Source organism: Eretmochelys imbricata, chromosome 1, assembly GCF_965152235.1.
Source record: "Eretmochelys imbricata isolate rEreImb1 chromosome 1, rEreImb1.hap1, whole genome shotgun sequence".
Classification (NCBI taxonomy): domain Eukaryota; kingdom Metazoa; phylum Chordata; order Testudines; family Cheloniidae; genus Eretmochelys; species Eretmochelys imbricata.
In genome coordinates this window covers 3,283,360-3,297,692 of record NC_135572.1, presented here as the reverse complement: position 1 = coordinate 3,297,692, position 14,333 = coordinate 3,283,360, and the positions used below count along the sequence as shown (strand labels likewise).

Here is a 14,333-nt window from a genome sequence, read left to right as displayed (position 1 = left end):
TAATGAGGGTGGAATGGCTGCAGTGTAGGAGCCAAGAATAGGCTATTTATGACTCACTCTTCTTGTGCCATTAGCACAGGACATGTGAAGAATTAATGTTGAGAAAATGCCACCTTGTCATGTTCCCATCAGATGGTTAATGATTGTTTTAATGGTTAGTTACAGGGCCTGGAAGCAGCCATGCCATGGAACTGAACACACCCAACTGGCCCCACCATGGCAGCTTCCAACTGGACCATGCCCCACCCCTCCACCTTCATCCTCCTCGGCGTCCCAGGGCTGGAGGCGGCGCATGTCTGGATTTCCATCCCCTTCTGCTCCGTCTACATTCTGTCCCTCCTGGGGAATGGCCTCCTCCTGGCTGTTATCAAGACTGAGCCGAGCCTCCACGAGCCCATGTACCTTTTTCTTTCCATGCTGGCACTCGCCGACCTGGTCATCTCCACCACCACCCTGCCCAAAACCCTCTGCATTTTCTGGTTCAGGGACCACACAATTCACACCAACGGTTGCCTGGCCCAGATTTTTTTGATTCACTCAGTTACTTGCATGGAGTCCGGGTTTATGTTGGCCATGGCTTTTGATCGCTATGTCGCTATCTGTAACCCGCTGCGACACTCAGCCGTCCTGAACAATCGGGTTGTAGCAAAGATAGGGCTGGTCATTGTGATGAGGGGGGCCGTGTTATTGGTCCCACACCCACTGCTGCTGAAACGGCTCCGGTACTGCAAGACCAATGTCATTTCTCACACCTATTGTGAGTTCATGGCACTGGTAAAACTGGCCTGTGAGGACACGACAGTCATGAGTTTCTATAGTTTGGCCGTATCATTTTTCGCCGGGGGGTTAGATTTGATCCTCATTGTCCTGTCCTACATCCTGATCCTCCGGGCTGTCTTCAGACTCCCCTCCAAGGAGGCTCGGCGCAAGTCCCTTGGCACCTGCAGTGCCCACGTCTGCGCCATGCTGGTTTTTTACACCCCAGCGAGCTTCACCTACTTCTCCCACCGCTTCGGCCATGTGGAGCCCCACGTTCACATCCTCATCGCCAACATGTACTTGCTCTTCCCTCCCATGATGAACCCCATCATCTATGGGGTGAGAACCCCAGGGATCCGGCAGAGGGCGCTCCACATCTTGGGCATCAAAATAGACTGAAGGCTCATGGGACAGGTCAGCGGCTGGGGAGCAAGGTCTGTGCAGGCGAAGTCAGGACCAGCAAGGCCTGTCATTCAGATGGCTCGGTCACTCCAGGCTGTAGAAACCCACCTCAGCTTTGCTGAGCAGCAGGGCTAATAAACACACTTGTCTGGGTCTGCACTCCAGCACGGCATCAACTTTGCCCTGCTCTAGTTCAGTGGTTCTCAAAGCCAGTCCACCGCTTGTTCAGGGAAAGCCTGTGCCGGGCCGAACTGGTTTGTTTACCTGCTGCATCCGCAGGTTTGGCCGATCGCAGCTCCCACTGGCTGCTCTAGAGCATTGTTTTCACTCACCATTTCCACCCAGGCAAGTGAGATCAGAGCCTGATTGTGCGAGGTGCTGTGTGACATATAGAAAGAGACCATCCCCGCCCCATGGGCTTCAATCCAAACAGACCAACTATGGGTAAGGCAGGGTTGCGGTAACCCCACATCACAGGAGTGGGATGAGGACCAGGGATCCCAAGGACTTGCCCAACATCACACAGGGAGTCCAAGACAGCCAGCAATTGCTTCAGGGCAGCAGCCAACCTCTCCTCATTGGAGGTGAGGAGAAACGGTCCCCTGGAGGCAGGTTACACCCAGCTGCCCCATGCAGGGGGTCTTGAACCTGATCTGGTCATTGTCAGACAGAGGAGATTGGACTAGACTGGACCCCAGCCTGAGCCAGTGAACCCAGATCTAAGCCCCGGTCCAGAGCCTTAACTACAAGGCCAGGCCCCCGATCTACCACATGGCAAACTCATACCCAGCTGAATGTCCCTCCCCTGGTCACGCACCCTCTCATGCCCAGCTGGTTGCCCCACTCCCCCTCTCAGAATCTTTTACATGTTCCCAGGCCAGAAGGAACCTCTCTATCTCATCTGACACCCCTGCCTATGGGTACTCAGAGAGGCCTGGGAAGGGGCAAGAGTGCTTTCACTACAGCAAAGAACTTTGGGAAGTCAACTATGACTGGGCCTTGGCAGAGGTTGTGATGTTGCGCTCATTATGGTTTAATGAAAATATACTAATGAGTGTGATTATAATGTAACTGGAATATGCTTCATGCAAAAGGTCTCTTGTAAGGAATCATTACAAAGCTTATAATCTACAGAGTGTGGTCATTCTATTTGTATAAATGTATCATAGAATCATAGAATATCAGGGTTGGAAGGGAACTCAGGAGGTCATCTAGTCCAACCCCCTGCTCAAAGCAGGACATCCCCAATTAAATCATCCCAGCCAGGGCTTTGTCAAGCCTGACCTTAAAAACTTCTAAGGAAGGAGATTCTACCACCTCCCTAGGTAATGCATTCCAGTGTTTCACCACCCTCCTCGTGAAAAAGTTTTCCCTAATATCCAACCTAAACCTCCCGCACTGCAACTTGAGACCATTACTCCTTGTTCTGTCCTCTTCTACCACTGAGAATAGTCTAGAACCATCCTCTCTGGAACCACCTCTCAGGTAGTTGAAAGCAACTATCAAATCCCCCCTCATTCTTCTCTTCTGCAGACTAAACAATCCCAGTTCCCTCAGCCTCTCCTCATAAGTCATGTGTTCCAGACCCCTAATCATTTTTGTTGCCCTTCACTGGACTCTCTCCAATTTATCCACATCCTTCTTGTAGTGTGGGGCCCAAAACTGGACACAGTACTCCAGATGAGGCCTCACCAATGTCGAATAGAGGGGGACGATCACGTCCCTTGATCTGCTAGCTATGCCCCTACTTATACATCCCAAAATGTCATTGGCCTTCTTGGCAACAAGGGCACACTGCTGACTCATATCCAGCTTCTCGTCCACTGTCACCCCTAGGTCCTTTTCTGCAGAATTGGTGCCTAGCGATTCGGTCCCTAGTCTATAACAGTGCATTGGGTTCTTCCGTCCTAAGTGCAGGACTCTGCACTTATCCTTATTGAACCTCATCAGATTTCTTTTGGCCCAATCCTCCAATTTGTCTAGGTCCCTCTGTATCCTATGCCTGCCCTCCAGCATATCTACCACTCCTCCCAGTTTAGTATCATCCGGAAATTTGCTGAGAGTGCAATCCACACCATCCTCCAGATCATTTATGAAGATACTGAACAAAACCGGCCCCAGGACCGACCCCTGGGGCACTCCACTTGATACCGGCTGCCAACTAGACATGGAGCCATTGATCACTACCTGTTGAGCCCGACAATCTAGCCAACTTTCTACCCACCTTATAATGCATTCATCCAGCCCATACTTCTTTAACTTGCTGAGAAGTATACTGTGGGAGACCGTGTCAAAAGCTTTGCTAAAGTCAAGAAACAATACATCCACTGCTTTCCCTTCATCCACAGAACCAGTAATCTCATCATAGAAGGCAATTAGATTAGTCAGGCATGACCTTCCTTTGGTGAATTCATGCTGACTGTTCCTGATCACTTTCCTCTCATGTAAGTGCTTCAGGATTGATTCCTTGAGGACCTGCTCCATGATTTTTCCAGGGACTGAGGTGAGGCTGACTGGCCTGTAGTTCCCAGGATCCTCCTTCTTCCCTTTTTAAAGATTGGCACTACATTAGCCTTTTTCCAGTCATCTGGGACTTCCCCCGTTCGCCACGAGTTTTCAAAGATAATGGCCAATGGCTCTGCAATCACAGCCGCCAATTCCTTTAGCACTCTCGGATGCAACTCGTCTGGCCCCATGGACTTGTGCACGTCCAGCTTTTCTAAATAGTCCCTAACCACCTCTTTCTCCACAGAGGGCTGGCCATCTACTCCCCATGTTGTGATGCCCAGTGCAGCAGTCTGGGAGCTGTCCTTGTTAGTGAAGAAAGAGGCAAAAAGAAAGCATTGAGCACATTAGCTTTTTCCACATCCTCTGTCACTAGGTTGCCTCCCTCATTCAGTAAGGGGCCCACACTTTCCTTGGCTTTCTTTTTGTTACCAACATACCTGAAAAAACCCTTCTTGTTACCCTTCACATCCCTTGTTAGCTGCAACTCCAGGTGTGATTTGGCCTTCCTGATTTCACTCCTGCATGCCCGAGCAATATTTTTATACTGCTCCCTGGTCATTTGTCCAATCTTCCACTTCTTGTAAGCTTCTTTTTTGTGTTTAAGATCAGCAAGGATTTCACTGTTAAGCCAAGCTGGTCACCTGCCATATTTACTATTCTTTCTACACATCGGGATGGTTTGTTCTTGCAACCTCAATAAGGATTCTTTAAAATACAGCTAGGTCTCCTGGGCTCCTTTCCCCCTCATGTTTTTCTCCCAGGGGATCCTGCCCATCAGTTCCCTGAGGGAGTCAAAGTCTGCTTTTCTGAAGTCCAGGGTCCGTATTCTCCTGCTCTCCTTTCTACCCTGTGTCATGATCCTGAACTCTACCATCTTGTGGTCACTTCCTCCCAGGTTCCCATCCACTTTTGCTTCCCCTACTAATTCTTCCCAATTTGTGAGCAGTAGGTCAAGATGAACTCTGCCCCTAGTTCGTTCCTCCAGCACTTGCACCAGGAAATTGTCCCCTACACTTTCCAAAAACTTTCTGGATTGTTTGTGCAGTGCTATATTGCTCTCCGAGCAGATATCAGAGTGATTGAAGTCTCCCATGAGAACCAGGGCCTGTGATCTAGTAACTTCCGTGAGTTGCCGGAAGAAAGCCTTGTCCACCTCATCCCCCTGGTCCGGTGATCTATAGCAGACTCCCACCACGACATCATCCTTATTGCTCATGCTTCTAGACTTAATCCAGAGACACTCAGGTTTTTCTGCAGTTTCATACCGGAGCTCTGAGCAGTCGTACTGCTCCCTTACATACAGTGCAACTCCCCCACCTTTTCTGCCCTGCCTGTCCTTCCTGAACAGTTTATATCTATCCATGACAGTACTCCAGGAATGTAAGTTATCCCACCAAGTCTCTGTTATTCCAATCACATCCTAATTCCTTGACTGTGCCAGGACTTCCAGTTCTCCCTGCTTGTTTCCCAGGCTTCTTGCATTTGTTTATAGGCACTTGAGATAACTTGCTGTTTGTCCTGCTTTCTTAGTATGAGGCAGGAGCCCTCCTTTTTCGCGCTCTCCTGCTCGTGCTTCCTCCTGGTATCCCACGTCCCCACTTACCTCAGGGCTTTGGTCTCCTTCCCCCAGTGAAGCTAGTTTAAAGCCCTCCTTTCAAGGTTCCTTCCCCACTCTGAACTCTAGGGTACAGATGTGGGGACCTGCATGAAAACCTCCCAAGCTTACTTTTACCAGCTTAGGTTAAAACTTCCCAAGGTACAAAATTATTTTACCCTTGGATTTCCACTGCCACCACCAAACTTTATCTGGGTTTACTGGGAAACGTGGTTTGGACACATCTTTCCCCCCAAAATCCTCCCAACCCTTGCACCCTACTTCCTGGGGAAGGTTTGGTAAAAATCCTCAACAATTTGCATAGGTGACCACAGACCCAAACCCTTGGATTTTAGAACAATGAAAAAGCATTCAGTTTCCTTACAAGACTTTTAATAGAAGTAAAGGAATCATCTCTGTAAAATCAGGATGGTAGATACCTTACAGGGTAATTAAATTCAAAACATAGAGAATCCCTCTGGGCAAAACCTTATGTTACAAAAAAGACACAAAGACAGGGATAGTCATTCTATTCAGCACAGTTCTTTTCTCAGGTATTTAAAGAAATCATAATCTAACACATACCTAGCTAGATTACTTACTAAATTCTAAGTCTCCATTCCTGTTCTGTCTCTGGCAAAAGCATCATACAGACAGACACAGACCCTTTGTTTTTCTCCCTCCTCCCAGCTTTTGAAAGTATCTTGTCTCCTCATTGGTCATTTTGGTCAGGTGCCAGCGAGGTTACCTTTAGCTTCTTAACCCTTTACAGGTGAGAGGATTTTTCCTCTGGCCAGGAGGGATTTTAAAGGGGTTTACCTTCCCTTTATATTTATGACACCTCCTCACTAGGTTAGCCAGCCTGCTTGCTAAGATGCCCTTCCCTCTCTTCATTAGGTGGACCCCATCTCTGTCTAGCACTCCTTCTTCTTGGAACACCATCCCATGGTCAAAGAATCCAAATCCTTCTCTCTGACTCCACCTGCTTAGCCATTCGTTGACTTCTATGATTCGACGGTCTCTACCCAGGCCTTTTCCTTCCATGGTGAGGATGGACGAGAACATCACTTTTGCCTTGATCTCCTTTATCTTTCTTCCCAGAGCCACATAGTCTGCAGTGATCTGCTTAAGGTCATTCTTGGTGGTATCATTGGTGCCCATGTGGAGAAGCAGGAAGGGGTAGCGATCCAAGGGCTTGATGAGTCTCGGCAGTCTCTCCGTCACATCGTGAATCCTAGCTCCTAGCAAGCAGCAGTCTTCTTGGTTTTCTCAATCTGGGTGGCAGATAGATGACTCAGTCCCCCTAAGAAGAGAATCCCCGACCACCACCACCCGCCTCCTTCTCTTGGGAGTGGCGGTCGTGGAACCCCCATCTCTAGGACATTGCATCTCATGCCTTCTAATCGGTGGATTCTCCTTCTCTTCCCTTCCCTCAGATGTATCATCTAGTCCACTCTCCACATTAGTACCTGTGGAGAGAACATGACAATGGTTGCTTACCTGTATCTGTGCTGCTGGTACATGGATACTCCGCTTTCTTCTGGAGGTCACATGATGCCAAATTTCTTCACCGTCCTCCTGTCCCCACTGTGCAGCCTGCTCTGAATCTTCAGAACATTGTGTCCATAGAAGCATATCCCAACATCTGTCCAAGAAATCTTCATTTTCTCTTATGCAACGCAGGGTCGATACTTGTTTCTCCAGACCTTGAACCTTCTCTTCTAATATGGAGACCAGCTTGCACTTTGTACAGACAAAGTCACTTCTGTCCTGTGGAAGAAAGACAAACATGGCACATCCAGTGCAGGCCACAACAGCTGAACACTCCCCATCCATATTACCATCCTTATACGAGCTTCCTCAGGAGTTGTAGTAACTACTCAGAGAAGCCGGCAAGATGTAAGCCTCATTGGCCTCTCCCCAGGTGAAATCCCAGGCAATCTCCCTCTGTTAGCTGCTCTACCATTCACTGCTCAGCTGGTTCACAGCTGACTGGCTTTTTACAACAGTCAGGCCCACTCAAGGCTCACCTGGAACAAAGCACTCCCAATTCACACTTTTCAAACAACTAATCAATCACACATTCAAACTGTCAAACTGTCCCCAAAACAGACACTCAGATACTCACCAACACAGCCTCCCTAATGCAGCCCTTAGCGTACCTCCTTTCAGACAGATCCCAGGCAAGCTCCCTCTGTTAACCTCTCTGCTAACACATGGAAGCTTATCTGGAACTACAGGGGATGTGTTGCCAGGGGCTGAAGCTGAACAGTGAAGCTGACTGTAACATACATGTTGAATGACAGTTTTCATCATTCCATCTGGAAGCTATTTAGCGAGGTTGCTGAGCAGTGTTATCCCCATGTCATTGATTGACTGAGTCACACAATGAGATGGTGGCAAAACAGACAATAGGAACTGGAAGTCCTGACCCCCCACCACCATTGCTCTGGCCATGAACTGGCATTGATCTTCTGTGTTGTGTTCGATGCTGTGAGGCTATTTGTGTGTCTTGATCAGTGGAGTTGACATCCTTCTTAAACAGGAGGAATTTATTAAAGAAAGAGCCAAAAACTACAGCCACAAAAACAAGTTTTCACACAGCTCAATCTTCAGCCTTGTCCTGCTTATTTACTAGAGACCACACACTGCCTGGAACTCTACACAGTGCATAGAGGCCAATGATCTTCTGCAAGGAACCCAATTAGTGCAGCATGTGACTCAAGATACTGATTACATCCTTTTGGTAGCAGAACATGAGAAGTAATAAAAAATAATTGTCATTTAATGCATGCAGAGGCTGTGCTCAAGGTCACCCAGTGAATCTGTTGCAGAGCTGGGATGCTTCACTCCCAGCTCACTGGTCTTTGCTGATGCTTTATCTCTTTATGCTTTATCAGTTAACTGACTTGGGCCAAATCCTCAGCTGGTGTAAGTGGTTGCCGCCCCACTGAAGTCAGGGGAGATCCCCTCACTGGAGACATCTTGATAGACTTATGTGTAGTGCTGGGAAGGAGCTGGTGGTCGTGGTATATATATTTACCAATCACATATGGAAGAATATAAGAGATGTCCTGGAGGTCAAATTTAGACTGCTAGGTAATGGTTGAGGTGCTGGAGCTCTATGGAATGCTTCCATTTCCATGCACAGGGCCAGTTAGACAAGCACAAATTCAAGGTCTCAATGTGTGGATGAGAAAATGGTGTAGAAAGGAGGGGTTTAGATTTGTTAGGAACTGGGGAAACCCTTTTGGAAAGGAGGACCCTATACAGGAAGCATGCGCTCCACCTAAACCAGCATGGAACTAGATTGCTGGTACTTAAAATTAACAAGGTCATAGAGCGGTTTTTAGATTAAGGCCTGGGGGAAAGCCGAGAAGTAGGAGGAGCACATGGTTTGGACAGAGACATCCCTTAGGGGAGGTTCTATTCATGGAAATTCTCTATGACTTAATTAGGAGGAGAGGATGGAAGATAAAATACTGGTAGTGTCTGATGAAAAAGAGTAAAATGTAAAATGTTCAATTACATCATATCATGGCAGACAGTTAAAAAGTGAGAATTTTTTAAAGTGCTTATATACAAATGATAGAAGTCTAAATAATAAAAGTCTAAATACTAAGATGAGTGAACTAGAGTGCCTCATATTAAATGAAGATATTGGTATAATAAGCATCACAGAAACTTGATGGAATGAGGATAATCAGTGGGAAACACTAATACCAGGGTATAAAACCTCTCAGAAGGACAGAACAAGTCATGCTGGTGGGGGAGTGGCACTGTACGTGTGACATTCTATACCTTGGGGGAGTGTGCTGTAACCCCCATATGCCTCATTTTCATATAAAGCAGGCCTTGTAAGGTTTCAGGGGAAAGGTTACGATTTACTGAAAGTCGTTTCTCTATCCATACATGTGTACCATGAATGCATATGAAGTTATGAGAATTGTGTTGTATGGTTGTCACTAAAACATGCTGTAAATTGGGGGAATCAGCCACATATTATCTCCCCAGAGGCAACAGCAAGGAAAGTAACCAACACAGGGCGGGGTGTCAAACAAACCATCAACAGCCATTGTCCAGCAAGGGAACTACAATGCAATGATTCACCTGCATGAGGCCACACCAGGGGAAATGCTCAACCTTGCTTCGAGAGACTCAGTAATGCTCACATGACTCTGACAGGGGGAGGAGAGGCAAAGCCAAGAGGGAGGAAAGGACATGATAAAATGAAGAGATGTTTGCCATGATCTTCCATAATCTTCCACCTACATTTACAGACACCACCACCACCAAGTGACTGAAGCACTGATCAAAGGGGAGAGCGTGGCTGAAGAGCACCTAGCCTGTAGTGAGAAGCATCTAAGTTTGTAAGGACTTTGAAAGGTTCAGATCAGCTTAGAATGTGTTTTGCTTTTATTTCATTTGACTAAATCTGACTTGTTATGCTTTGACTTATAATCACTTAAAGTCTATCTTTATAGTTAATAAATCTGTTTGTTTATTCTACCTAAAGCAGTGTGTTTGGTTTGAAGTGTGTCAGAGACTCCCCTTGGGATAACAAGCCTGGTACATGTCAATTTCTTTGTTAAATTGACAAACTCATAAGCTTGCAGTGTCCAGCGGGCATAACTGGACACCGCAAGATGGAGGTTCCTAGGGTTGTGTCTGGGACCAGAGATATTGGCTAGAGTCATTTGGTCACACAATCCAAGGAGCAGCTTATATGGCAGAGGCTGTGTGTGAGCAGCCCAGGAGTGGGGGTTCTCACAGCAGAGCAGGGTAAGGCTGGCTCCCAGTGTCAAGGACTGGAGTGACCTAGCAGATCACCGGTCTGGATAACACCAGAGGGGAACATCACAGTATGTGAAAAAAGCATAGAATCAAATAAAGTAAAAATCTTAAATGAACAAAACTGTACCATCCTTACCTCACCAGCTCCTGGAATACCAAGACCCTCAAAATTACTGAAGCATGAGATCCCAACTGAAGGGACATTCAAGGGAAAGGAAAACCAGTAACTACACATTAAGGTTCAGGGAGGAGTTGAAAGACAGAATGGTTATTGAACAAACAAAACTGTCCAAGCATAAGGTGTGGAAAATAAAAATACCTGGAATCGCCTATGAGTGACAAAAGATTTGGTGATATTGTTAAATCTCATGCTGCAAAGATAGTTGCTAATGGTAAACATTATGAGAAAGAATTTGATCCTGATGATAAATCTTATGAAAAGGTGTAACATGGATGATTTTTTGGGAAAAGCTTTTGGACGTGCTACGAGTAGTAAACAAGAAGCCCTATGGGGATACTGCTTCATGGCTAACACCTGTAAACCAGCTCAAAGCTGGTCACAGCAGGGAAACCCTAATAATCCTGGTCTTCTGCGTGGAAGGGGAGACTGAGGCACATAGAACTGAGTTTGACAAAGGACCTGCATTCATTGGGGAAGTGTATTGGAACATTGCTATGTGGACTGGTATTCCCTTACCACTGCACATCCCGTACTACTCTCAAGCTGGAGGTCAAGTGGAAAGAATGAATAAGTATCTTAAAATTGAATTTTCCAAGGTGTGCAATGATCTGGGAACAAATTGGGTCATAGGTGCTCCCATGAGTTCTGATGAGGATCTGGAGATGTCCAAACCGCATGACCGGATTTAGTCCTTATCAGTTGCTCTTTGGGAGACCCATGCCTGGTTGGGAAACGTTGTTGTACCCCCCAGAATGGGAGACTATAACTATGCACTGGCAACAACAATATTGATGAACAGTCTTAAACACTGGTTTGGTACAGTCCAAGGAGCAATTGCAGCACAATAAGCTCCAGAACAGCAAAAAAAGAAGCAAGGATTTGATTAAAACAGTGATATTAAGCAGTGGGAAATTGGAAGCCAAGTAATGGTTAACATGAACCAGCACCTAAGAAAAAATTTCCAAAGGAGGAATGGCATGGGACCCTCATTATATCTGGTTGAGATAAAAGATCAGCCTCGGTGGAAACATGCCATGCAGATAAAGGGCTATGAGAGTTAAACTATATATCACATGTTCTGTGCTTTTTTTTTGCAGATTAAGTGTAAAGACTAACTGGTTAAGGTAAGCACAATGGAATTATTTCAAATGAATGATAGAGGTTTACTAAACTGAAATCTCCGAGCCATATCCGCACCTTGGATACTGATCCATATTTCCTGGAGTCAATTTAAAAGATTGGAGGTGTATAGACCTTCCCCTTGACATAACTGAGTGCAAAGGGACAAACTGAGTGGGGCATACATAATGTAATCACCATCTGGTGGAATGACAGACACACTTCAATATGGAAACTGCACCAAGAGGAAAAGCAGGCTATTTGACCCTTGGGTCCAGGAATCAGATGGATGAATACAACACCAACTCTTCCCCTATGCACAAGATTTCTGTTTATAAACCTCCTGAATGATTAGGAGATCTTGGCTATACTGGACTGGGATTATTGTCCAGAAGGTGGTGTGGCAAAGAAACCCAAGAAGTAAGAGTGGATTACTAGATATATTATACCTGTCACTATTGCTGCTTGGGAAAAAAAAGAAACGATTGTTGATTTATGTTCCCACAGGTTATCATGCCAACCTGGATATGGAGACTGTTAGGTGTAGTGGTGATGATCCAAAATGCAAAAGGATTGCTGGATACCAAAAAGATAAACCAAACACGTTTCGTAACTAGAAATGTGCAGGCGGAGATTCCACACAATTCTACCGTACTGGCTGCGGCGACTCAAATCCATCCTACCAGAACTGTTTTGAACTTGGTCTGTAAAGCAGAAGGAAAATAACAAACAGAACACATCCTTAAAGAATCTCCCGTAGCTATACTATTGTTCTGGGCATGGAGTTTTAGAAACACAACCCAGAGACATCGTATTCTCACGAGACACATTATTAAAGTTAAATGAAGAACGGAAAAGGAACTGACTTTAACCAAGAAGACACAGGGATTGTATGCTTGTCATTGGAAGGTGGATGAGAAGGTTAACTGTGAACAACTCATTACCCCTACCATATCTCCTAACACCAGGTCTATTAATACACCTGAGCAGGGCCGGCTCGAGCTTTTTTGCCGCCCCAAGCGGCGAAGGAAAAAACAAAAAAAAAACAAGCCTGGTTAAGCTGCCACCGAAGTGCAGCTGAAGAGGAAGAGAGGGACTGCAGGACCCGCCACCAAATTGCCTCCAAAAACCAGGACGTGCCGCCCCGATGACAGACGGAGTGACGCCCCTTTCTATTGGCCGCCCCAGGCACCTGCTTCCTTCGCTGGTGCTGGAGCCGGCCCTGCACCTGAGAGATGGGCATCCATGGACCACAAACCCACAAAAATTAAGAAATGATAAAACAGGAACACCAAAAAGACATGGGTTTTATTAATCACACAACAAATAATGGAACAATGCTTTGTGCCTATTAAATCCCTGTAAGGTTTTGACTCCAGCTGGAGGTCCAAACAGGTGCTTATTTTGGGTAGAATCATAGAATATCAGGGTTAGAAGGGATCCCAGGAGGTCATCTAGTCCAACCCCCGGCTCAAAGCAGGACCAATCCCCAATTTTTGCCCCAGATCCCTAAATGGCCCCATCAAGGATTGAATTCACAACCCTGGGTTTAGCAGGCCAAAGCTCAAACCACTGAGCTATCCCTTCCCCCCTAATTAGGGAGTAGGCGGTACCTGAGTCTACTAGTAAATTTTGTCCTAATGCCCCACAAACCCACAAAAATTAAGAAACAAAAAACAGGAACACCCAAAAGAACCTAGGTTTTATTATACACAACACATAATGGAATTGGAACATCACTTAGTGGTCCTGGAAGAAAACAATCTGCCACTCAACAACAGTGTTTATGGAAAACTGGTCTTGTCAAATAAATCCGATATCATCCTTTAACGAGAGTACACATTTGGTTGACGAAGGAAACCACACAGATGTAATAAACATTGATTTCTCTGAGGCATTTGATTTAATATTGGAAAATATAACAGTTAAAAATGAACACTATACAATACCAGTAGAGCACAAGTAAAATGGATTAAAAACCAGCTAACTGACACATCTCAGAAAGCTGTTGTCAATGTGTCATTGTCAGTGAATGGGGCTGTTTGTAGTGGGGTTCTGCAGGGATCAGTTCTAGGCCCAAGGCTATTCAATATTTTCATCAATGATCTGGAAGCAAATAAAAACGCCATTGTAGAAAAAACTGTGGATGCAGCAAATATTGGCAGCCTGGTCTTTTCAGGGTCCCTGCTTTCCATAATCCAGTGCCCTAGTCTGTGGGTTGGGGCTGCATTCCTGGTTCCTAGACAATAACTTTGGATTTCACTGGATTAAAACATATTATTTGCATGAGCTTATCTCACCAAACCCTTTCCCCTCTGTACCTGACATTGGTGAAACTGACTGTGTCCAGCCCAGAGGTCCACATTCCAAAACAGATGTTTAAACATTGGGGAGGCTTCAGAAAAGAGCCACAAAAATTATTGGAGGCTGGAGAAAATGCTGGACAGTGAGAGTCTTAATTTATGAAAAAGACAATGAAGCAGAGAATTTCATGGGGTGAAATCCATGGGTAAGAACGGGCTCTGTAATCTAGCAGAGAAAGGCAGAGCCAGACCCAATGACTGGAAGCTGAAGCCAGACAAATTCTTGTTGGAAATAAGGACCAAATCTTTAGCACTGAGGGTAATAAACCGTTGGGACACACTTCAAAGGAGTGTGGTGGATTCTCCAGCTCCCCATCCCTACAGATACAGACTGGATGCTTTTCTGGAAGATCTGCTTGGGGGCTTGACCAAGCAGGAGGTGTTGGAAGAATTCTTCCATTGACTTCATGCTGTCTATATAGGGGTTAGTTTTATATGGCTACATCTCTCAGGGGTGTGGATTTTTTTGCTATGGCAAAAAAATAAAAAGCAGTTTGGGGTTACATTAATGGAGTCATAGCACGCAAGTCATGGGAGGTGATAGTCCTGCTCTACTTAGCACTGGTTGAGCCTCATAAGGAGTACGGTGTCCAGTTTGGGTCACCCATGTACA

At 45.9% G+C, this 14,333-nt stretch overlaps 1 protein-coding gene across 1 annotated transcript; it reads left to right on the top strand.

Moving 5' to 3' along the window:
* The first annotated feature begins 216 nt into the window (after window positions 1–216).
* Window positions 217–1,158, top strand: LOC144259483 (olfactory receptor 52K2-like). The gene has a single exon (XM_077807726.1). The coding sequence runs from the start codon at window positions 217–219 to the stop codon at window positions 1,156–1,158; it is 942 nt and encodes a 313-aa protein (XP_077663852.1).
* The last annotated feature ends 13,175 nt before the right edge of the window (window positions 1,159–14,333 follow it).